Raw genomic sequence first — 25,997 nt, forward strand, 5'->3', positions numbered from 1 at the left:
GCCTCCTGGCCCTGAAGGGCAGTAAGAGGGAGAAAGCACCCTTTGTGTATCAGCCAAGTCCAGCTCTGACCCACGTTTCTGTTTCCTAAAGACCTTCCCCCGGGTGAAGGAGCCCCATCTGCATTGCCCCCGGCCAGCCTCCCCTTCCACACCACCCTCAAGCCATCGTCTGGGCCTGTTCCCAGGATCCCACAGAGCACGTCTGTGCCCCAGCCGTCTGGGTGGCACGGCGTGAGCTAACACACATGTGAGTGTCTGCAGGCTAGAGAAACATAGGGCCGACACGGCCACACAGAGTACCTGCCTCCTCCCAGTGGGGACAGCTTCACCTCTTTTCTGACTTCGCTGACCACCTCATTCTTCTCTGCTTTGTCAGTCCAGGGCCATGCCCTGCCAGAGCTGGCAGCCCCCTCAGAGCCATGACCAGCACATAGGCAGCCCCTGGGCCATACGCTGCCTGTTTCCCCAGTGAGCCTGACACTGCCTCAGACTCCTTCTCATCACAGAACTCTAGACAGCCCAGCACAGTCAATCAGAACAGGCCCAGATGGTTTCACCTAGATGAATAGGCCAAGCTGCTCAAAGAGCATAAAGCAGAGCTAAGACCCAGAGAGGAGAGGGGACTTGCCTGAAGCCACACAGCACATTAGGGACTGAGCTGGGACCAGAGCCCAGGTCTCCAGGGCTCTTCCTGCAATTACTGCAAGCTGAGCATCTGCAAGAAAGGAACTTCCCTCCCTGTCCTGGTTCTGTCCTCGCCGTGGCTGCCAGAGCTCCCCACAGACAACCTCTGCTCTGCTCCCTGCCTGAAGCTGGCACGGTGTCCCCTGTCCCAGGTCTGATGCCTGTTTCCCTGCAAATGAGGAAGCCAGAAATCAAGATGTAAGAGGTACAGTTCAAAGAACTGGGTCTTTTCAGCCTGTACGGGACTATCATCATGACTGACAAGTCTTTGAAGGGCCGATATGAATCTACAGAGACTCTATAAGGAGGCAGATTTCTGTTCATTCTAAGGAAGGGCTTTTTCACAGTCAACACTGCCCAGTGATGGGAAGAGATGCCTTGGAAGGTAGTGAGAACCCTATCAATGGAGAAATGCAAGCAAGTTTCAGATTCCTCTATGGGGTGGGCAGGGGCTAGGGGAGGTGTTAGAAGAGATGCCCTCAAAAGCCCTTCTGTTTCTGAGAGGGTGTGATTTGAGCAAACACACACAGTCACTCACGCTCATAAGCCACAGTTACCCAAACACAAGCCCCTCTGTCCTCTGAGAGCAGGGTCAAGGCTTTAGCCCTGAGGAGTGTGTCTGTGCCTCAGACCCTGGGGCTGAAGCAGGAAGGGGTGCTCAGAACTCCAAGATTGCTGTGCTCTTGGCCTGTACTCTCCCGTCCACAGGGTTCAGTCCCCAGCCTCCCTCTGCTCTACAGAGCCTTCCAGAACTTTCCCTAACTGCAGTACTCTTTCCTACCTCCAAATTCCCATACCAGAGTGTTTTGTTGCTCTAATTCTACCTTGAATCAGAGCAGTCTTTCTCAAGATTAGTTTTGCTAGCACAAGGGCATTGCATGGAAACACCTAATCTCCAAGCAGTGAGAAAGTTATTCCTTTAGAAACTGCCGTTTCCCAAGGAGAGGTCTGCCAGATTTAGCAAATAAAAACACAGGATGCCCACTTAAATTCACATTTCAGATAAACAACAAATAAATATTTTTCAGTATAAGTTATGTGTGGCCTACACAATATTTTGGACATACTTATACTAAAAATATTGTTCATTGTTTATCTGAAATTTAAATTTGAATCTTGTGTTTTATCTAGCAGCTCTAATTAAAGAGAAAATCTTAGTTGGGTGCTAGCCTGTCTTTCACACTTGCTAATCTTTTTTTAATCAAAGAGAGAGCAAGTCTCAGGCTCTAGAATTTAACAACATAGTTTTGTTTTTATAGTATTTATGTATCTTTGTATCACCAGTGATAGAAGTCCTCCATCTACAGTAGCAATATAAAGTTCTTTTTTAAAGAAATATATTCAAGTTTTAAAAAGTGAGTCAATTTAAATAAAAATGTTACATACGTGAAGTCACAGGTTAAACACAGATGAGCGAAAGCCAGGGAGAGCTCAAGGGACAAGTCTTGGGGCTACCTGAGAAGGCACCTCCCACCCCAACAGGTGAGCTCCTTGGGCCAGGGTCTGTCCTTGCTGGGTCTTGGGCCCTTCTGTCTCTGCAGAGGCAAGACAACAGGAATTCCCCAGCCCCCAGGCCAGGCCCTCTGGAAATGCGGAGGCTTACTGCTGCATGTGTTGCAATTCCGGGGGTGCAATTTCAGCCTGTCCTCCATCACTAGGTCTCCTGAGCCCCTTTATACAAAACAGCCTCCCCTTCCCTGGGATCAACTTCAGAGAGGCTGTTTCTGAGGAGGCAGCCACCAGGGACTTCTCAACGTGTTTCCAAGTCAAATCCAAACCTTTTCAGCTTTGCCAGGAAACCAATCCCCTTTTGCACTCGGGCTGCCTCCTGGAGTCAGGACTGCAGGGCCACATCCTCCCAGATGCCCCTCCCCTGCCCCCCAGGCCTCCTGGCCCAGACCCACTCAGTGCCCCCACCCCATGCCTGGCACCCTCTTCTTATTTGTTCCCCATACCCTCTGGCTAAGCATCAGAAGAGAGCCTTGGAATTAGGTGGGAGTTGGGAGAGGAGCAGAGAAGGATCTAACTCCATGGATTGTGGTGCTGGCCTCAGCCCGCCTGCAGAGCACGAATGGATGGGGAGGGGAGCTGCACTACCAAGGCTGCTTGCACCAGTCCCCCTCCTAAGAAACCCCTTGGCCCCTGCACTTCTATCAGCTTCACCAACAACAGCAATAATATGAGCTTTTCTTTTTGAGTCTCTGTTTCAGGCACTGTGCTAAGTACTTTCACGAATCCTCCCATTCCCTCCCACAAGGCCCCTCTGAGGTGGGAATTATCATCACCCTATTTTACAGAGGAGAAAGTTGAGCTTCAAACATGTTAAGTAACTTGACCAAGGTCACACACTAAAAGGAACAGAGCCCAGGTTTTGAACCTAGATAGGATGACTATAGACACCCACACTGAACCTCCTACCTCAGCTGCAGGGTGTCAGGACCAGAAGGGCTCTAGGAAGTGAGGTGGGAAACTTAGAGACCAGAACCAAAGGCTGCCAGGCTCCCTTTGACCCCAGCAGAAATCCCCTCCAATGCCCCCTCCAGCGTGTGCTCACTGCCTGAGAAAAGCGCGTCACCAGTGTGCTGAGCCCCTTGCCCTCTCTGGCCCTCTGCGTCCCCTTCTGAGCTCCATCCCAGGGCCCCTGAACAGGCTGCATGTATCCCGCCACCCCTTCCAGGGGCCTGCGTTCCCAGAGGAGCAGAGCCAGGGGAGCACATGGGGCGGGGAGGCCTGGGGGCCATCTCGGCTTGACTTCCCTCTTGAGCCTCAGCAAAGATGCGTCCCTCCAAGGCGGAGGCAGACTTCGCCTGGACATCAAAGGGCCTGCGGCTGGCGCTTTGATGGGAGCCTCATAAAGTAACAGGAAGCATGAGGATGACACTGCCCCGGCCCCGCAGCTCCGAGAAATGAAAAGAAACCCTTGGCAGCCCTCTGAACGGGTTTTGGCTGAGCTCAAGCCCCTCACAGCTGCTAGCAGCCTGTCCTCCCCTCACTAAGCTGTTTGCAGCCACCCCCACTCCCACCCCCCGGGGGTCCTGCGCATGGCTTCAGGGCTGGCAGTCTCTCCCCACAGCAAAGGAATGTGTCCCCTGGGGCCCCATTCTCCCAGCCTCTAGAAAGCACACAGGGAGCACTAGGGCTGGTCCTCCCAGGGGCTCAGAGGAAACCGCCACCTGGAGATCCTTTAGCCGACCTAAGACCTCAGGACCTGTGGCTCATGATCAAATGCCCTGCTCTTCCTACCCCGGCCAAATTCAGCAGGAGCAACCGACCAGATCTTGGAGACCTGTCATTCTGCTGCTTAGACTCTTCAAGGGGGCAGTCTGGTGGTGTCTGAATGTGCCTGTGCCCTTTGGCCCAGTAATACCACTGCCTGAAGTTTACCCGTGTACCAGCCCAGGTGCTCAAAGGTGGGTGCACAACGATATGTGCATTACAGGATTGTTTGTGGAAGCAAAAGAATGGAAAAAATGTCACTGTAGGGACTGGGTAATAAAGTGCAGAGTGTCCACACTGCAGGACAGCACGTGGCAGTGAAATCCATGCTAAGAAATGATCTGCAAAGCACACATCACAACAGAATGGCAGGTCAGATAGGCTTCCATTGTGTAAAAAGGAGGAATGGCTACACGGAGTAAATACAGCTAAATATAGACTCTCTCTTCAAGGATATAAGGACTTGGCAGTGGGGATTACTTTTAGGGAGGGAACTTGGGGAAGGGGGAGGGGAAATTTATTTTTCACCAAGCATTCAGTTGTACTCTTTTTCATTTTTACAATGAGCTTGCAACATGAATTATTTTAGTGTCGAAATAAAAAAATGTGAAAACCTTTTTAAAAAAGGGTTCCCCACTCTAGAGGATAAAGTCCAAAGGCCTCAGCCTGACTTTATAGCCCAGGAGAACTGGTGTAACTGCTGCCCCAGCCTCCTCTTCTCTCCTTTGCCCCCTTCCTGCACCACACCCCACACCTGTGCCATGGGCGTGGGCTGTCCCCTCTTCATGTCTCTCTGTCTTGTACACACACACAGAAAGAAAGAATTCCCCTCCTCGTCTGACTCCTACAGTCCTGGGTCTGGGGCCTCTGAGTACACTTAAGAACTGCTTTCTTCCAGGGCCCCCATGAAGGCTCCTTCCTCGCCTACATGTAGAGCCCTTCCACCAGGGGTCTTGGACAGGCAGCCCAGGGCCAACGCTAGGAATTCTTCCTACTAAACACACAGTCCCCCAGCTTTGAGGGCTGGGTTTTTGCAGGAGTCCAGGTGGGTGAGGAAGTTCCAGAAACTCTCTGAGGGGCCCTTCCACAACCTGCAGCCCCCACGAGGCCCACCTGAGAGTGGAAAATCACTCACTGAGATACAGCTGATGGCCAGGCTGGCTCAAGAGGGAGACGGAGGCTGGTCCTCCCACTCCAGACCTGGGGCCTCACCCGGCCCCCACCCCAGATGCCTGGCACCCAGCCTGACAGCTCTTCTGGGCTTTGGTAAAGGTGTGAGGAGAGTATCCGTACCTAGGCCTGACAGAGTGACCCAGTGAGGCTGGCCTTCCCAAGAAAGCAAGGAAAACCCTAGATTTTCCAAATTTTTATTTTAAAGAGAAAACAGATCCAGTGACTTTCCCAGGTCACACAGAAAACACAGAAGGGACAGGACTGGAACAAGGGATTTTGAAACCTCTCCCAGAGGCTGTTTTGGCCAATGGCTAGAAAATGGCTTTGGGGAATGGCTTTGGGGTCACCTCATTTGCCGTGTGATCTTGGACAAATCTACTTCAACTTTTGGAGTCTGTCTGTTCATCTCTTATAAGAGGGAGATGATTGTAGTTGTCCCTTTTAATTATGATGCTAAGCTGTTTTATTCTAACAATATAGTAACATTTTTTTAAGTATTTAACTTTAGCAATCTGATTTCATGATTATCACTATCCTTACAGTCTAACATTCCAAAAATTCCACCCATCCATCCTTTCACTGATGCATCTGTCCATCTACCCGCCCATTCATCTACCTACCCATCCATCCAGCACCCATTCATCCACATATCCTTTCACTCCATCATCTGTCAATCCTTCCACATATTCATCCTTCTGCTGTGTCCACCATAAATCCCTACATGCATTCATACATATATGTACATCTACCCATCTACCTGCCCATTTGTTCAACAAATATCAGTTGTGCTTTTACTCTATGCCAGAGCCTGAGGGACACATCTCCTGCCCTCTCAGAGCTGGCAGCTAGAAGGGGTGCAATAGCAATCAGATAATCCCACAAATAAGAGTGCAGGCCAACCTCCGAGATACTGCAGGTTCTGTTCCTGACCACTGCAGTAGAGTGAGTACCACAATAAAGTGAGTCAAGTGAGTTTTTTGGTTCCCCAGAACATATATAACTTATGTTTGTACTACACTGTAGTCTAGTAAGTGTGCAATAGCATTATGTCAGAAAAATTGTCCATACTTTAACTAATACTTGATTGCTAAACAATGTGAAGAATCATCTGAGCTCTCAGCAAGTCATAATCACTGATCATAGATCCCCCCAACAAATACAATGATATTAACAAAGCTGAAAATATCATGAGAATTACCAGAATGTGACAGAGACACAAAGTGAGCAAATGCTTTTGGAAAAATGGTGCTGATAGACTTGCCCAATGCAGGGTTGCCACAAACCTTCAATTTGTAAAAAATGCCTTATCTGTGAAGCTCAATAAAGGGAAGCACAACAAAACAAGATATGCCTATATAATTACAAACTATGCTAGGAGATGCCCCAGTTCTGTAAGCGCTATTCCAGAGGAGTTGGGTTGCACCTCCAGTGGGCTTCCTGGAGGAGGGCTCAGGGCTCAGTCGGACTGGGGAGGAGGGGTTAACTAGGAGGTAGGAAATCAAGGCGGAACGCAAACCTGCAGGCTGTGGTTTAGGAGGTTCTTGACCTAATCATTCACAGTATGATTGATTCTAACTTCTGTAATTTGGGGATTTGACTGAGTACATGACAGCTGCCCCACCCTCGACAGGGACAACTGGCAGAGGCGGGCCTCCCCTTCCCCCCTTATCCATCTTCTAGCTTCTGCCTGGCACTCACCTCTGCCAGCCTGGCTTACCAGCCTGCAGTTGCCCCATATGCCAGGGAGCTTGATGCCGATGTGTCTGGAGGCCCTTCAGAGCTGGCACCTGCACTTGTCCTGTCAGTGTCCCTCTCTGGGGGTGGCACAGTCACTAGGGCCTCTTGATTGCTCCTTCTGTGGGGCCTGGTTAGTACCGCCTGGGAGAACTTTGCCCTGCTCAGGGCGTCCTATGGCTCCTCTGAGGCCAATGCTGGCAGAGTCCCCAGGTGCACCCCAGACCAAGGTATCAGGGCAAGGCGCACCTGCTGGCTCCTCCTTCCAGAAGGACTCCGAGGGATGCCAAGAGCTCACATGGCTCCATAGCCATGAGCCTCCCCTCAGAGCGGCCTGTCCCCTTGCCGGTGCTGGGGCTCACAGGCACATTCCAGCCTCCATAACTGGCTCAAGTGGTGCCGACTTCCTACAATGCTTCCTTCTCCCCTTCCATCCTTTTTGCCCATTCTTTTAAAAGCCTGCTTAAATCCAGCTTTGCAAAGCCTCCCCTTTTGGGTGTAACAGTCTCTCAACCAAGGCAGTGCATCTGGAGAAACAGACCCAGGGTGGGTCCTGACTAGCCATGAACCTTGGTTTCCTTATCTGTAAAATGGGGTAATAACAGTCTCTACCTTACTGGGTTACCAGGAGGAGTGAATAAGAGAAGGCTTCTTGTCGCCCTTCAGAGCTCCAGTCAGTGCTAGGGCCACTCTGAGCCCCTGCAGAGTCCCCTGCCTGAGCCACAAGTACTGGACACAGCGCAAGCCTGAGCTCTCCCCGGACCTGTGCTTGTGCTCCCAGAGAAAAGCCCCGGCCTGGGCACGAGGAATCTAGTTATCAGGCCTGGCTCTGCCACTCCCTCCTTGGGTGACCTGGAACAAATCTGTCCTCTGGGCCTCTAATGACTCCCTGAGCTGTCAGTTCCTCTAGGGTGGGAACCGGGGCTATCCTCCCACTATAGCCCCGTGTTGACCTCAGTGCCAGGCCCACAGTAAGTAGGTACTCGCGGTTGGCTTCACAGGACACAGGAGAAATGAAGAGGGGAGAGGACAGAAGGAGGAGGCGGGGGAAAGACGGGAGGGCCAAGGACTCAGGGACACAGGGGTGGGGGTGGGTGCTGCTCCCATCTAATTCAGAAGTGCAGGTCTGGAAAAATCTCTGGGTTTCCAAGAGCCAAGAAGGTGGTTTACAGCCTGGATTTACTGTGTCTCCAGCTGCCTGAGTCTGGACAAGCCTGGTCTGTTCAACTGTGTACCCAGGGCTGGGTGAGGCACAGAGCGATTTATGTGGTGAGCGTTCAGCCACGCAGGCTGGGCCAGAGTGGGCCTGGTCGGGGAGAGGGGCTCTGCATGCTGAGAGCAGGATTCCTCTGCTTCCCGCCTCTGTGACCTGAGGCCAGTGACTTTACCTCACCCATGCCATGGAGCTAACGGTAGTGCCTACTACTGGGAGGATTAAACAATGTGGTGGAGTGCCTGGTACATAGTAAATGCTCAATAAACATGTTACTACATTTATCATTATTCTATGCTTATTATTGTGTATCTGAGTGTGATAAAGTCTGCATGAGGCACTGTAGGCTTCAGTGTGTGTGTGTGTGTGTGAAGGGAGGAGAAGAGGATGCTGGTGGCCAGGACGCAGCTGGGAGTAGTTGACGTGAAAGTGTGTGCGTGTGAAGTTGAATGAGAGTGTGCACGTGAATGTCATGAAAGGTGCCATTCCGGGTGGTGCCTTGGCTTCCAGGAACCCTTGAGAAGTGAGCTCCGAGCCCATGCCCCTCTTCCAAGGTTTCTCTGAGCGGTCACAGATTTTCATGCTGCATTGTCACACACCCTTCTCCCAAGGACCCAGGGGGCGGGCCCCCTAAGGCTCTCGGGGTGCGGTCTTTGAGCGTCTGCCCCGCAGCCAGCAGGCCCGTCCTGCATAGACCTGTGCCTGTGTAAGTGCTCGGCAAATGGCGTCTGTTCTCATTGTACTCATGCCCGCCACATCCCCATGTGAGTTGCAGAAGCCCCTGCCGGGGGGTGAGCCCCATATGACATACTCTTGGGTTCACTGATTTCACTTCTTGGGATTTATCCTAAGGAAAGAATGCACATGTGTGAAAGGTGTAGGTACAGAGATTCAGGGCCATGTTATCCATTTCAGGGAAATTCTGAAAGTCACTAAGAGCCAGCAGCCTGCGGCTGGCAGATGTTCACACGTGCTGTGGTGAGGAGGAAGGCAGGTTACAAAGTCTAACATATATGATGAGCCCACCTTTTGGAATAACATGCATACATAAACATACACAAAGAGTATAAATAACACAAGAATTATGCCAACATGTTAGCAGTCAATCACTCTACATGGTGAATCTCAGAGCGATGTTCAGTTCTCTTTTTTTCTGTTGCTCCTTATATGTATACAGAGATTTTTTTCTGTTTTCTTCTATTATGTGTTTAATACTAAAATCATTAGAAGGCCGAAATACAACTCCTGGCTACCATATCCTGGTGTTTGAGAGGAGCATCTGAGGCAATAAGCCTTAGGTCGATCCTAGCTCCTGCTGGTGGGGCATCGCCTTCTTGCCCAGAATCTGCCTTTGGACCCACTCCCCAAATCACAAATCCAGGGTTTCACCTGGATCTCCCCACCCCATGGAGGGTTCAGGCCCCAGTCACACTTCTCTCTGTGGCTCTGGCCACATTAACACTAGAGCCTTGGACAAGTGGGACGTGTTCCTCTTTGCAGCTTAAAGCCTTCTTCTGGGCACCTAGGTGCCCCTCTAGCAGGACAGCGTGGGTAAGAGCCACTGTTCCCAATTCTGAAAAGATTCAAGGCTCAGGAAGACACAGCCACCAGCCAAAGGTCAACAGCAGAACCAAAGTCACCTGAGGCCAGCTGATGAGGAGGAGACAGAGGCTCAGCATCTGGGTGACTGTCCTCTGGCCCACTGCCGGCCTTCCCTGCCCCCATCCCGGTCCCCCAGAGGCTGGGAACATCTGGCTGCCGGCCTCACTCCAGGAGGGGTGAGCGGCAGAGGGGCCTCCTTCCGCCAGGCCCTGAGGCCGCTGCTGTGGGGCAGGCACATCCATCAGTCTGCAGGACTGGCTGTGCGGGAGGAGGGGCGGCTCTTTCCCCACCCCTTCTCCAGACATTCCTGCGTAATGGAGTCTCCTTTCCTGTCCATTTATTACCAACCCACAGAGCTCTGCCAAGCCCAGGCTGCAGGTTCAAACCCCACCCGCCCTACCTTTTCCTGGGGAAAGAGGTTCCCCATGGGAGGCACCTGGGAGGGGCACCAGACCCTCACCCTTACTAGCATGCCCCACTCTGCTCTCCCACTCTGTCTGTGGGTCCGCTCAGGGCCAGATCTGAGCTAAGCACTTCATATAATGGATTTTGTATGCCCATACCTGTGAAATGGTCACTCATTATCCTCATATTAACAGATGAAGAAACTCAGGCTGAGAGAAGTTACACACTTGCTCAAAGACACACAGCAATCAATGACAGTCTGCCTGATTCCAAAACCCAAGCTTTCTCCTTGCTCTTCTCTTTTTGCCGAAAATACCATTCTTTCCCCATTGAATGGTCTTGGCACCCATGTTGAAAATCAGTTGGCCCCAGAGGTATAGATTTACTTCTCAACTCTCAGTTCCATTCTATTGCTCTAAACGTCTACCTTTGTGCTGGTACCACACTGTTTTGATTACTGTTGCTCTGTAGTAAGTTTTGAAATTGAGAAGTGTGAGTCCTCCTATATTATTCTTATTTTTCAGTGTTGTTTGGCTATTCTGGATCCTTGAAATTCCATATGAACTTTAGAATCAGCTTGTCAGTTGTACAAAGTCATCTAGGCTTTTGATAGGGATTGCATTGAATCTATAGATCAGTTTGGAGAGTACTGCAATCTTAATAATGTTAGTGGGGTCTTCCAGTCCATGCACGTATGATCTTTTCCATTTATTTAGATCTTCTTTATTTCAACAAAGTTTGTAGTTCTCAGAGAAGAGTTTTGCACTTTGTTAAGTTTATTCCTATGTATTTAATTCTTTCTGATGCTTTTGTGGATGGAATTGTGTTCTTAATTTCATTTTTGGATTGTTCATTGAAAATATATAGAAACGGTTGATTTTTGTATATTGATGTTGTATCTGGCAGCCTTACTGAACTAATTTATTAGGTCTCATAGTTTTTAGTGGATTCCTTGGGATTTTCTACATACAAGATCATGTAATCTGCAAATAAAGATTAGTTTTACTTCTTCTTTCCAATATGGATGCCTTTTATTTCTCTTTCAAGTAACTTGTTCCTAGGGGATATTAGAAGAGTGCCATTTGGTACAATGTCAGTTCACTGAGTTAGAGTGCATGCACAGAGAACTAACTGCCTTCTGGGGCAGGTTTGAAGGTCAGCTCTAATATCCCTTAGGAACAAGTTACTTGAAAGAGGCATCCTGCACTACCTCCTTTTACTCAGTTGAAGTGAATACCCATCTGTCCTGCTTCCATTGTTGTGCTGAAAGCAACTTGCTCTGCATCCTCCCCTGAAGCTAGTCAAAAGGCCTTTCCACAGCACACTTATCTCATGGAGCTGAAATGTGTACATGTAGAACAGCCTTCTAGAGCAATGTTTAGGAACTGTTCTCCATGTCTCTTGGAAGCAAGTTCTCAGTCCACACTAGCTAAGGCTCCACTCTTGACAACAGCCATCTGCCTGCCCCCTTTGCCTCAGCCGCCCACCCCTAAGGAAAAGGCTGAGCTTCTGCACCTGCCTATTCTGTGTGACTCAGACACCCACGGTGCCTGGCCACAGCACTGCCCTGTAAGGAGTGGCAGGCCTCTTCTGGGTTTGGGGTTGGAAAGCCTGGCCATGGAACAGGGGGTAGAGCCCAGGAACCCCTGGCTCCAGGGAGCTACTCTTCTTACTGTAAGAGACACCCAGCCAGCACCAGGCACCCCCAAAATGTCTCTCTCTCCAGCCTCAGGCTGGGCAAGGCCTGAGGTGCCCAATAGAATGTGCATTCCTTGGGAAACCAGGGTACGTTCTGAGACACCAGGCCCCTGAAGGGCCCCAGGTCATCCAAGCCTGTGGTCAGTGCTGGCTGTAGCCTGACCCGCCCACTCCTTCCTGTGGGGGCCTCAGTGCTGGAGAGACGGCCCTGTGAACAATGCCCCACTCTGTTCTTGGCCTGGGAGGGGGTGGCTAATTCAACTGTACTCCACACGGGCTCCCCTGCTCACCCCCACTAACTGGTACCTTCAGGCCTCAGAGGAAACCCAGATACCCCATGCTTAGCAAACCACCAACTCCCAGATAGGCCGTAGCTTGGAGGTCAGGAGTCAGGACCAAAAGGACTTTGGGGCCCTGGGATGGCACCTCAGCAGGGCCATCCATGAGCCCCCAAGTTCCAGCCCAGCCGGGGTGGCCCCATCTTTGCTCAGGACTTCTAATGAGGCCTCAGCCTCATCTGATGAATGAGGAGAATGGCTCGGAAAGCTGGGCGGCCCGTCTCTGGTCACAGTGCCAGGAAACAGCAGAGGTAGAACTCAGACCCAGGTCTGTGAGCTCCAGAGCCCACGGTCTTAACCACTGCACAAAACTAGTTTTTGAAAACCCTTAGGTGACCACCCCAGGGCGCAGAGTATGCCCACACAGATGTCAGCACACCTGCACATGTACACACACACTGTCACACACGGGCACACCTTCCTTAGTAGCCAAACCCTGCCAAGGACGGCCTTGGAAAGAGTCCCGAGGTGCCCCAGGCCCAGTTTCCCCCCCTCACCCGAAGGGGCCTCTCTGCCTCCCAAGTTCCCAGCTAGGCCCAGAGGTCAGGGTCCCAGCTCAGGATTCCCCTGGTATGTGTGCGAGCTGGGGAGGTAGGTCCTGCCCTGGAGCTCCCTCCAGTCCAGCAGGCCTGTGGGTCAGCTGGACGCCCCCCCCCCACCAGGGCCTTCCAGGGCCCACAGGCCGCAGGCCAGGCCTGGCTTCCGGAGCCACCGCCACCTTGGCCGACTGCACTGCACATGGTTTCCATCAGCAGCCTGCTTGGACGCACGGTGCCTTGTGAGAGTGCCACAGGGCTCACCTCCACACAGGATGGGCCAGGTGGGCAGCCTCGGGGCAGGAGGAGGGGGCGTCTGGTGGGGGCTGGGCTGCGGGGCGGGACGGCACAGCAGTTAGGGTACAGGGCCTGCGACCCCTAATACAGCAGGAGAGCTGCAGCCAGAACAGTAATAACTGATGTTTATTGAGCACTTTGGGGGCCACTCTCTGTGCATTACTTGCTTGACCTCATTTAATCTTCTGCCTCCTTGTATTGCTGTTTCCATTTTACACATAACACAACTATGACTCAGAAAGGGCAAGCAACCAGGCTGCAGCCACACAGGTGGGGAGAGGCACAGCTGGGGTGCCCAGGCTCTTGCCTCTGCAGCACCTGCTGAATGGGTGGCCAGCCCAGGGCAGCCAGTCTGAGGGACCTAAGAGCTCTTTCTCTGCGGGTCTCCAGTGGATGAGGCTGCTGGGGCCAGCCCTGCCTGGCGTTCTGGCTCAGTCACCTTTCGCACCCACAGAGCTTCCCAAAAACCAGTCCAGAAGGCCCAAGCACCCATGTCCTCCGCCCCACCTCCCTCCCAGCACCAAGCCCAGGCAGGCAGAGAAGAGGCTTCTGGGCGGCTGTGAACAGCAAGGAGGGAGAGGGAGTGCCATGCTCTGTATTGGATCGGGAGGGGTGGTCCCGTCGCCATCAGGGTAGAGTGCAGACTCCCCACCCCTTGGACGATGCCCCAAGGACCCTGCCAGTCTCCGACTTCCTCATCCCTCCTCCCTTACCCCTGGCCCAACCTCCTCTCCAGGCTGAGGCCTTCCGGTTCATGGCAGCTCCTGCCTCTTGTGCGGCATCTCTAGGCTTTGCTCATGACTTCACTTATCTGGGACCCTCCCCTTCACCCTGGCTAACTGGTCCTCCAAAACTCAGCCACACACCCCATGCAGCAGGACAGCCATGTGCCCCATTGGGCTCCAGAACGTCTTTCTGAGTGTGGCTCAGAGCAGATTCTTAAGGCGCCCCGGATCTTTCTCTGGGACTTGCCCCAAATCCAGAATCTTTCTCTGGTGGAGAGGAACGCTTCCTCTCCCCTGTTGGACACAGCACCCCAACTGTTCAGACTGGTTTCCTCTTGCTCTTCTTCCCACTCGACCATCCGTGGATGGAAGGAGGCTGTACTCAGTCACCGAGCAGGTCCTTTCTAGCTCCTGGACTCCTGGTGGGCCTCTGAGCTCCTGAGAGACCACCTCTGGAGGATGGTTCCAACAAGCTGTCCCTGCCACCTTCTACATAGACGAGGTTGTCTCCCTCAAGGTGAGCTTGCTCAGCCAAGAGCTGGCTGCACACATCTCACTGGGTGGCCCCCAGTCACCCTTTGCCCTTTGGTGCGGTGAGTCGATGAGGGTCGCTAGAAGAGAAGCCCTGTGGAAATTACTATGGACATTCTCAAGGGTTAAGCCAAAAAACTGCTCATTCAGCATGGCTTTGTTTACAATATTGAAAATCTAAAATAACCCACATATTCAATTATTAAAGTGTCGTACATTATAAACTGAACTCACATAAAGAATATGTAATGAGAGAAGATGGCCACAATTTATCTCTAAGAGAAAAATAAGCAGATTATAAAATGTTATGTAGGAAGAGGAAAACCTCCAGGCAGACATGTTAACAGAAACAGGGACAAAGCGTAGAAGTGCAGACTCAGAAGCTAGAGCGCCTGGGCCCGCAGGGGGACTCCGCTCCCCTGGAGCCAGGATGCGACGCTTGACAAGCCACCGAACCTAAAAGCTAGAGACGCATCACCTGTGGAATGGAGGGCAGTGGGGGAGACGCTGCCCCAGTGACGCATGCCAGGCCCTCAGCACAGCGTGACATGGACAGACCAAGCACCCAGCAAACATTAGCCTTTACGATGACACACACCAGAGTGTGGAGAGTGCCTATCACTGGATTATCAGTGATTTCAATTTTCTTACATTTGCTTATGTGTATTTTTTAACATTTCTGCTATGAATATGAATTACTTGTATTACTTTTAAAAATTAAAACATAAGCAGCCCAGTGGAACTCATTCCTAAGTTTCCTGCCAGCAAGCTGCTGAGGATGTGGCTCATCACAATGCACTGAGATTTTTCTGGGAGAAACTGATCTGCTCTTGGTAACAGGAGGTTTCCCGGATCACACTGGCTGCCTGTGGGCTGTAAGCCACAGCGGGGTACCTAACCTTGATGTCCACTGCAAGGGGACATTGTAAATAAACTATGACCCAGTTTATACAATGTGCGTAAGAGAGCACGTGAAGGAGTCCCACCAAAGAATTAGAGGTGTTACCCCAAGAACTGGGGCAAAAGGGACTCGTATGCTTTAGATTTTGTACTCTTCACTGCCGATCGCAATACTTTCACAATAATCTTGTATCACAATAAAGTTGGAAATTACTAATTTGATGTAGTAGAAAATATTTAATAATACATGAAGATGCTGACAGTTTATTATGATTCAAAAGAGGTTTGCAAACTAGAATGCTGGTATATCCTCATTTCTACAAAAACAACTTAATACACCAGACAGAAAGGAGAAGTCCTAAAATATGAACAGTGGTTATACCAGAATTGTGGGATACGGACATTTTTATTTTCTTCTCTTTTGTCTGTATGTTGTCAACTTTCCACAATGGACATCTGTAACTTTTGTGATAAGAAAATATACTTTCTTAAGAGGAAATATTTGGCCTGCAGTAAGTGTCTAAGACACAGCAGCCTGCATTTTTAGCCTTTTTATTGCCTCCACTTTCTCCCCACCCCCATGGGCCTGTTTTCTCACCTGCTTTTAATTGGCGCCATCTTGCTGTCCTTCCTGTGTCCTTGAAAAAGCCTTGAAATTCTTGTTGGAATGAGGCAAAGCAGAAGCCAAGGCGCAGGCCCAGCCCTCTGCTCCCCGCCCAGTGGCCCCTACCATCCCACGCTGCCTCCTGGAGTACTGTTCTCATTAGTGGGGACACAAAGCAGACCCAAAGGCGGAACTATAAACACCAGAGGCAAAGACCCATAAACAGCTGGGTAACTGACTCCAGCTGTGCAAATGGCCCCTGGCCTCATTCATGCGAGGGCGGGGGCTGGATGGGGGGGTTGGTGGGCCGCTGAGGACTTGCCTCTGCCTCCCTTCCTGAGACCACAAGCTGCTCTGTGCCAGGTAGTTAGAGAACTGGTGGGCCAATCCTGGGTGGGCTTACATCCAAGGGGGCAGGGAGTATGGAGACAAAGTCACCTGAGCCCCATTGCCTATGCCTCTGGGCCTTAACTTACCTATCTGTAAAATGCGGGGAAGAGGAACTTAAAGACTAGATGGGCTTCTCCGCTCTACCACATCATGCTTAATTCATACATCTATCATCTATACACTGGAACTAAATGCCTATAATATACTCTGTAATATAAAAATATATACTATGTAATAATGTAAACATATGCTATAAAGTTTTCTGTAATATAACCCATACATTGTATTATATATTACTGTATCATACTCTTTAATAGTATATTTTTTACTATCTGCAGATATATCTGATTACAGAGTATGTAGAGGCAAGCCAGGAAGACTTCCTGTAGGAAGATAGATTTAAGGGCTATGAATTTGACAGGCAGAGAAAATTAGCCTCCAAAAATGTCATAATGGAGGGGAAGGAAGAGAGCTGAAGGACCAGGGCATTTAGAGGGGCTGCTTGATGGGTCATTCGGGGTAGGGACCCAGGTCTGTCTTCCACTCTCGAGACACACAGCCCGCCATTGCAGAGGACAAGGAGAAAGCACACTGGGTTGAAATGACCAAGACGTGCAAGCCCCAGAGGATCCCAAACCTGGCTATACAACACAAGCTCTAAGGAACCTGGTAAAACAGATTCCTGGGCTCTTCCCAGAGTTCTCGAATCAGAACCCAGAGCAGCAGGACTAGGTATCGGAATTTTGGAAATTGCCTAGTTGATTCTGAGGCCAGAAGCGTCCGTGTCTGGCCCAGGTGGGTGTCTGGGAACCTTTGGCCCAGAGTTCCCAGGGGGTGTGGATAGAATGTGAGGTCGGGGAGTCACTCATGATTCTCACATCCTGCGCTGCGCCCAAACACCCACACAGTAGAGCCCAGGGGGCTTCCGGCTGTGGAGTCCCACACAGCAAGGACTCCCAGCTATGTGATCCTGGCAGAGTTACTTAACCTCTCTGAACCTCAGATTCCTCATCTAGATAATGGGGATGACGACAATACCTCCTTCAGAGAGTTGTTACAAGGATTAAGAGAGAGAGCACTTGACAAGCAGAGGGCCTGTCCCTGACACAGAGCAAGAAATACTACTTCTTAGTCATAGTATTTAATTTATTGATATTTTATTTGAAATGTTACCCCACCACCATTAACCACCAGCCCAGTCTTTTGTGGAGAGGTTCCTCCTGACTCTAACCATGAGAAGCTGGTATGATAGTGCCCCCTGGTGGACATGGTCTGGACTGCACCAGGTAGGCCTGACCCACTGGTGTCAAAATCAGTTCCATTTCTTCCCTTTTACCCATAAATAGTTCTGCATGAGCTTAAGAACAATGATATATCCTTACACAATAGTACAGTAATTAAAATTATAAAATTTGACATTGACATAATGCTACTATCCAATCCCCACAATCCATATTCACATATTGCCAGTGGTCCCTGTGGTGTCCTCTACAGCTGTCTCCTGGTCCTGGACTCCTCCAGGCGTCACACGTGACATCCAATTGCCAGATGTCTTTTGTATCCTTTCATTCTGAACCATTTCTCAACCCTTCTTTATCTTTCATGACTGTGACATTTTTAGAGTTCAGTCTAGTTATTTTGCAATACACCCTTCAATATGGACGTGTCCGCTGCTTCCTCTTGGCTAGATCCATGTTACACGTTTTTGTCAGAAATTTCACAAGCTGTGTCCTCACACCATGTCAGTTAGTCCCAATACCAGTGATGTGAACTCCAACTCCCCCTTCTATGAGCATGTGGGAGCTGAGCTCTGAGGGCCAGAGAGGAGCTGAGACACAGCAAGTCAGGATACTCAGCTCAGGGTCTTAACAAGTGCCCAGGACAGCTCTGGCTAGGCAAGAACTTCCCTCCATTGCCTGGGGCCTCTTCAGGCCCTGAACTCTGATGGGAGCCTATGGGCTGGCAGAAGGACTAAGGATACCAGTGTTTCTGTCACGGTCTGCAGGGAAGACCATCACACCAGTCAAAGTGCCTGGAGCTCCCCTTTCTGCTTCCCCTATTTCTAGTTAAATTTTATTAAGACTTTTTCATTCCACAAATGATACATGAATTTTTAAAAAATGTTTTAGCCAAACTGAAGTCCCCTTTGAAAATGCCCCCTTCCAAGGTTTCTCTCCTCTTCTAGAAGTAACCACTTACCAGTATGGTGTAAGGTATCTATACTCCCAGGGAAAATACACACTATGTGACATTCTCTCCACAAATGGCCACACTACAGGTCATTCTTACTGAAATTTCCCTGGCAGGACTTGGGAGACTGAGCTGATTGTTTTCAACTGCATCATCCTGTTCTAGCATGTGGCTGCACTAGAGGCTATTTAGCGGATCCCCTATGGATGGCCATCTAGGTTGTTTCCAGCATTTTGCTATTATGAAACATAGTGCCCTACTACACAATCCAGGGCTTCTCAGAGGAAAATGCCCCCTCTGGGAACCTGGACTGTTCCTGGGGTACCAGATTCCCTGAGTGGCTCCTCACTTAGGGGGTAAGGAGAATCTAACTGCCTTTATTCACTTAACCAATTAGAACTGCAGGACTCTTGAGACCTGAGAGCAACTGGGCTGGGTTTTCATGATGTGTTCTCTCAAGGTTCTAAGGTATTACGGGGGACAGGGAGCAGGAGTTGGCTGGTCAGAGTCCAAGCCCTCACCCCACCTCCAACCAGAGCACCCTGCCTGTAGGAGTACCTGGTTGTCAATGAAGTCTCTTTTAAAAAAGATTGTTGATGCGTGGGAAGGGAGGGAGAGGGAAGAAAGGGGGCGTAATGATTAGCATGTATAATGTGGGGGAGTGCACGGGGAGGGCTGTACAACACAGAGAAGACAAGTAGTGACTCTATAGCACCTTACTACGCTGATGGACAGTGACTGTAATGGGGTTTGTGGGGGGGACTTGGTGAAGGGGGAAGCCTAGTAAACATAATGTTCTTCATGTAATTGTAGATTAATGATACCAAAAAAAAATACATACAAATGCAATTTAAAAATTAAAGGAGTTGCTATGAACAAGAGCTTCAATTATATTAAGTTTTGTGACCTCATAGTTCCTTGAATAATTAGACACATGTTGGAATGTTTGTTTTAAGGAGAATGAGAACTGAATATGATGTGAATCTATTTTTCTAGTTTCTTCACCTTTAGAAACTATCAGCCATTTTATTCTTCCTTTATTTCTTAAAACGTTTTTGTTGAAATATGGATGATTAAAAACATGATGATGTTGGTTTCAGATGAACAATAAAATGATCCATCAATTGTTTATGGTACCAAAGCCTCACCATGGTTAAGTGTAGTTATGTCACCATAAATATATTGCAATATTGTTGGCTCTATTGCCTGTGCTGTACTTTCATCCCTGTGACTAAATTATTTAATAAATTGAAGTTTGCAACTCTAAAAAAAAAAAAAAAAAAAAAAAGATTGTTGGCTGTTCTAAAATTTAAAACTGATGCAGCCCAGCTCCTCATGTGACACAGGCATCCCCTCAGCATCATGCTTCCTGAACTGCTCCCGTTAATACAGCCTCCGGCCATGTGCTGGTGATAATCACTTGTACGAAGCTCCCCAGCTGATAAACTCCAAAGATGTTTCCGCAGTGCTGACCTGTGGCCTGAGTCCGTGTTCCCAAACCTTCCTGTGTATCAGAAATTCATTCAAATGCACATCCCACTTCTGACTGTGTGGATTTGGGAAAGCCCAAAATGTACGGTTTTTTTTGGAGGGAGCAGGTCCAGATACCTGCAGCAAGTTGGCCAGGGCCTCCTGACTCCCAGGCTCTGCTCCTCTCCTGCAAGTCTCAAGCCTGGCCCTCAGTCAGGCTGGGAGGATGAGAAGTCAGTCGTTTTACCCAGTTTTAGTTCCTTGGACAGTGGGACTCTGAATTAGTAAGAACTGGTCAGGCCCATGGGTCCGAGCCAGGCTTTCCTCAAGTGGGGTGCCTCCGCACACTAGACAGGTGCTAAAGTGCAGACGCCTGGGCCCCCGCCCCCGACCTGCTGCAGATGAATCTCTGGAAGTGCAGCCTGGTAACCTGCCTTTTAACAAGTTCTCCAGAACAGCGACTGAGTCCAACTCCCTCCAGACCCTAAAAGATGAGATGAACTGAGGATCAAAAAGTTAAGTGACTTATCCCCAGTCACAGCACTCATCTGTAGCAGAACTAGTTTTAGATGCTGCGTCTCCTCTCCCTGCATGGCTCAAATCCCCAGCCCTTCTCAATGATCTAGCCGTCTGTGTCTGAAGGCTCTTTGTCATCTGAGACACCCCATGTGGCTGCCCTGTCAAAAAGCTTCAGTTTCCAACCCCATGGAAATGGTCTTTGATTTGGCAAAGTCACCATGGGGGTGGGACGGCAGGCTGGCCATGCATGCAAACATCCCTATCTCCACCCTCTCTTGCAGGCCTTGCGAAAGGGCAGACAGACAGACAGACATGACCAATGTGTACAAACAGAACCCCACTTTATTAGCAGTTAGTTCGAGATTGTACATTTAACGGAGGAAGGTTTCCACTTTTAACACAACCCAAAATGGCTGGTTCGAGAGAGCCCTGATCTGGTGAGCTGGGTAGCATCCCCTCTCCCCACCCCAAGGGAGGGAAATCTCCGCCTGCTCCCCTAATGTGCCCCAACCCTCTCCCATCAGCCCCCTCCTCTCCCCAGGAAATGACATGAATTTCATGCACAAATTACAAAAGGAGCCCTCTTGCTGATACTAACAGCTACAGTCATAGAAAACCCTTTCTCCCTCCTTCTCCTTGAGGGCCAGAGAAAGGACGGAGGAGGGATGAACTTACTAGGACAAAACACAGCCAGGATCTCCCCCAGGACCTTGACACTGACCCGTACAAAGCCCAGGCCCATCCCTCATGGGGGGGGGGGGGGGCTGCAAACCTCTGGCTCTCTGAGCTGGTGAGGGCAAGCCCCAGGGGGCTGCCAGCCCAGGGTCAGTCCACGGAGAACCCAGCTCGCCTCAAGGCAGGGAGGGGCCCGGGCCCTCCATCCTTACTTCAACTAGATTAGACCCGCTTCCTTTTTTGACGGCTGAAAACCCCTGCTGTAGCCTCGTCAGCTTCTATAAATGGGGGAAACTGAGGCCCTGGGGGGGATACTGTCAGGGAGCTACTAAATGCACCCAGTTGAAACCACATTTCACGTTCCTGCCTCCAGCCCAGTGCTCTTGGCCTCCCACCACAGCGCGGGGGAGGCAGTTCCGCAGCTAGGTCCTTCTCTGGTGCACCCCAGGGGCCTGGCTCTGTTCCCCTGCACATTGCCCACAAGACTCCAGGAAGTGAGAACCTGGAGCCCACAGGAGAGAAAGAGAGAGGACTCTTTGACGCCCTGTGGGCCATCATCAGGATCAAAGGCAGTAGCACAGGCTCTTTGGAGAGATGGCTCGTTCCCACCAACAGCACTGCTTGAGCCAGCCTCCTCTTTCTAGAGTGACCCCAGGCCCTCCCAGGCCCTCCCTGGAGCTCCCGAAGCTCCAGCCGGCCCCTCTGCTGGTTTGGCACTTGGTACAGGGGACGGTAGAAGGACATCTTTGGCTGGAGTGAAGTAATCAAGTCAGCAAAAACGGCAAAAACCCACATAGCTTAAGTTACCTTGACAATACAGGGGCTGGAGGAACTTTTCTATGACACCATGAAAAAACCACCACACAAATCCAGAATGTGGGACTTCTACAAGACAGCAGGCCTGCTAGCCTCAGAAAAAAATGTCACTTAAAGAATCAAAGTGAGCAGAGAGGGCACTAGTCAGCATTCAAAGAGATTTTTTTAGAAACATAGTTAAAAGAGGTAACGTGTGCACCTTGATTGGATCTTGATTCCAAACCCAGGTTTAAGTTACTGGGGGAAATCTGAATACAGATTGGACAGCAGATGTTGTTAAGAAATTATTGTTGTCTTGAGTGTGACACGGCCAGTACGTAGGAGAATGTCCTACCTCTCAGGAGATGCAGGCTGAAGCACACTGGGGCAAAGTCTCATATTTGCAACTTACTTTTATACTAGCTCAGAAAAAAAATACATAGAGAAACAAATGTGGCAAAATGGTTCATTTTAAACCGACCTGGTGGGTAGTGGGTATTCATAATAAAAATTCTGGGAAAACATTTGTTTACTTGCTCTGTCCACTAACAAACCTGTGGGGTCAGCTCCACATTGGAACCACCAACCTCTGTGGGTCAGCCTAGCAGTTTTCCTCTTCTTGAAACAGACCACTGCTTCTTCAGCTGGGCCCAGAGGCACTGGCTGCTCTTACTTAGGGGCTCAGAAGCAGCCCGCCTCTAAACTGGAGACATGTCCTCCAAACCAAGATGCCTGCCCCAGGGACAGTGCTAGAGCTCCCAGTGAGCGAGGCGGCCGCAGGCGACACATCCCACCTGCACCCACCTTGGGGCAAAGGCTTGTGGCGGGGCGGGCAGGATGGATGATGGAGTCATCTACACGATTTAAGCTATTTCCCTCTCTTCTTTCTTTCAGCCAAATGCTTACAGCGAATTAGAGAACGCCACAGACGCCCATGCTGCCGCACCCACAGACCTCTGGTTTTCTCATGACGTGGGTCTGTGTGCTCAGTTACTGAGTCTTCCCCTCTCCAATGGCTACAGGCCCTGGCAGTGGGGACTCAAGAAAAATTCACTAACGGAAAGGGAAGTAGCAGTAGGTCAAGTCCCCACGTGAACTCCCAGAAGGGCCTGGGCAAAAGTTCCCAATATGTCCTCTGCTCCCTCAAGTTTTCACACCTGCCTGCTCCTTCCTCAGGCCAGAGGCAGAAAGAAGTAGAGCTGCCTTCCCACCAGGCATTCCTAGCTTCAAGAGACGGCATCCAGGCCCAGAGGGTAGATGTCAGAAGGTGGGCTGTAAGGTCCTCACAGGGCATGGGGCCTGAGGCCACCACTGGAAGATGGGAGGCAAGGCCCGGGATTCGTACTATGGAAGGCACTGCCCCATTTGGGATTCTGGTTCCACAGCACAGGCAATGGGCATACAAGCAGGTGTGCCACCCTGTCCTCAGACACTGCTCCTCGTCCCCTGGGGTGCAGGCAAGGCCCTGAGATCCTAGGCTCCAAGGCCACAGTGAGAAGTGCGACGGCAACGTTTCTCCCAGGAGCCAATGAGCCATATGCAGCTGGTCATGTTCAGTATCCAGCTCTGCTCCATCCCAGTGGAGAACGTGAGAAACAGGAACTGGTTCAGAGCCCAGACAGACCCAGGCCCCGAAGGCCGGGACCTTCCCAGGTAAGTAGAGCAAGACAGATGCAAACGCAGGGCTGGAGTGGAGAGGGCTCAAAGGCCCTGGCTGGGAAAGGGCGGTTTGTCCTGTATCCTGGTATGACCAAGGGTGTGACTGGGGCAGGGGACCGGCTGGCACAGAGCAGGGTCCTGAGGGTTAGCTCAGAGGCAGTGTGGCACTGGACTCAGAACTGAGAGCCTCAAGTTCAGTTAGCGGCCCTGCTCCCAACCAGCTCCTGACCTTGGCCAGGAAGGCCACCTCCCTTTCTGGACCTGTTTCCTTACTTGTTGAATGACCCTTCCAGACCCAAGATGTTAGTCTTCCGAGCAAGACAATTCTCCAGAAGGATTCCCTCAGTGTCAGTTTGAAACTAAACTCGCATTGGGAGGGGTGGGGAGAGGCACCCTGGCCTTAATCACATCACATTGTTAAAGAGGGGCAGGAGCAGGCCCCAGCCGGAGAAGAGCTCAGAGAGCCTGTGGTCTGCAGAGGGCCTGGGGACAGTCCTGCGGGTCCCAGTGGGCACCCCAGCTCCTAGGGCAGCTCCCAACCTAGCACCATGTGAAGGGGAGGGGAGGTCAGCCTTTGGCCGCAGGTCTCCCACCTCAGCCCAGCTGTTTCTTTTGGCCTGAATTCCCCCAGGGTCACTGCTTCATAAAGCCAGGTTTCCAGGGGGAGGAGGTCTTCCCTGTGCATCTCCCCACCTCTGCTTGCAGGGGAAGCCAGGACAGCCATAACGCTTGGAGAGGGAATGAGACCTCTCCTGGGGCACAAGAAGACATGTCCCCCCCTTCCTTCTCATTCTCTAGCACTGAGATAGGACACCTCTTGGGGATGGGGCTTGCCACTGTTTCATACAACTGAATTAAAAACAAACCCAACCAAAAAATATATAATATATATATACACATTATATATATATATGTAACACAGTGCGACCCCAGCACCCAGGGTATAAACTCTGGCACCAGAAAAAAAACAAAATATCAAAATACTTTAGCTTCTTAGTTATTTGGGAGGTTAAAGGGGGTCTCTGGGGACCCTCGGCCACAGCTAGCTGGGCTGTGGCCGTGGATGGCGGTCTTACCAGCTCTGCCCAGTGCTGCCAGGGGCCAGGATTGGGTGGGCACGGGGACAAGGTTTATACACTGGAACATGTATACGGGCAGACTCCCGAACCGCCTCAGTCTGGTACCACAGGAGACACCACACATGTGATCCCAGGGTGAAGAACGGGGAGCAGGCGGCCTAGGTCTCTGGGTCCTAACAGCATGGCAGGGCCCCAGGGCCGACAGAGGCCTTGAGGACTGGGTGGATACTGTAGGAACCAGTGCTTCTTTCTCCAAAAACGGAAGGTGAGATGTGAAGGCATTAACCAGAATGTGTGTGGAGGTTCAGAGTTCTCTCGGGGTGGCCGCCCTCCTGTCCAGCCTGCCTCTGAGTACCCCGCTGACCCTCTGAAGGGCCTCCGGGAAATGGCGAGTCCTTCTCCCTGGTCTGGCAAAAGGCCCAGCTGGGCTCCTGTCCCTTACTGTCTGGAGAACAGGGAAAATATGGCAGCTAACACTGAGGTGACACCCTGCTGCGGCAGGGAGGGATGGGACGGAGGAGATGGGGTGGTTGGCAGGACACAGCGTGGGACAGGAGAGTCTCATGAATGCCCTCCCTCCCAGGAAGCGGCCTTCCACCAACAGAAAGTGGCCTCTTCATGAAGGCTGTGAACGGAATGGACCCCTGGTGGCGAGGGAGGTCCTAGTGGCCACAGACCCCGCAGTGGATGCTCTGAGGTGCTCGTGGCCCAGCCTGGGCTCTTCTCCTGGCCCTGCCTGGGCCTTGGCAGAATATTGCTCATAAGTGCTTGGCCAGCCCGAGCCCAGCTCCCCACTGTGCAGGTCAGTCTGGCTCAGCGTGTGGGGGGACATCCCTGCCGTCACGAACATTCGTTCTGGCTGTGGTGGCCATGGCTACCTGGTGTTCTGGAGGTCCTCCCGCAGCCAGGTGGGCAGCGTCTGGCCCATCTTGTACAGCAGCTTGGAAAGCTCAATGCTGTGGTCCCGGTAATAGTCCTTCAGGAAGGCGCGGGACTGTAACAGGGAGGAGAGTTCAGATCTTGGTGATGTGCTGACTCAAGAGTAGCCCCTCCTCTTTACCGCCACCATGCTGCTGGCATCGGCCCATACACCTATTATTCATGCACAATCTTCCTCAACACGGTAGCCTCCAAAAGAGCACTCCTATGTAGGAGGAGCACCAAAATACAGCACACAAGGTCAAAATTCTTGTGAGAGGGACAAAAGAGAGAGAATCAATCAGAACCAGGGGCAAACAAGCAGAGGAAACAAGAGGTCCCAGCGTGCAACCTTTCCCTGCATCCTTTGCCGCATCATTCTCCCGTGCAGTCACAGGTCCAAATGCTGCCACCTCCTTCTGGGCCTAGCTCCAGAGCCCCATCCCCTCCTTTGAGAAGCCTCCTTCACCCCTCCCAGCTCCTGGCATCCCCTTGCTCTGAAATCCCATAGCACTTGTGCGCACCTCTTACTGCAAGAAGTACTTCCTGCCTTGTATTCTGTTTAGGGGTGTGTGTTGACCATCATTCCCCTCCTAGAAAAGGGTTCCTTGAAGACAACATGTTTGATTCATCCTCTAAGCCCCGC

The 25,997-nt window shown here is 51.0% G+C and overlaps 1 protein-coding gene across 4 annotated transcripts in view; it reads right to left on the reverse strand.

The window, feature by feature from the left end:
- Window positions 1–20,549: 20,549 nt before the first annotated feature.
- Window positions 20,550–25,997, reverse strand: part of NDST1 (N-deacetylase and N-sulfotransferase 1) — a 57,128-nt gene continuing 51,680 nt past the window's right edge. For 3 of the 4 annotated variants that reach the window (XM_036881535.2, XM_036881536.2, XM_036881537.2), the window contains one exon: window positions 20,550–25,427. In XM_036881535.2, the coding sequence (XP_036737430.2) occupies window positions 25,308–25,427 (120 nt within the window). In that variant the 3' untranslated portion in view covers window positions 20,550–25,307. Of the gene's footprint in view, window positions 25,622–25,997 lie in introns of all 4 variants that reach the window. The other variant, XM_036881538.2, reaches the window with a different exon arrangement.

Source organism: Manis pentadactyla, chromosome 2 (assembly GCF_030020395.1).
Source record: "Manis pentadactyla isolate mManPen7 chromosome 2, mManPen7.hap1, whole genome shotgun sequence".
NCBI classification, from domain to species: Eukaryota; Metazoa; Chordata; class Mammalia; order Pholidota; family Manidae; genus Manis; species Manis pentadactyla.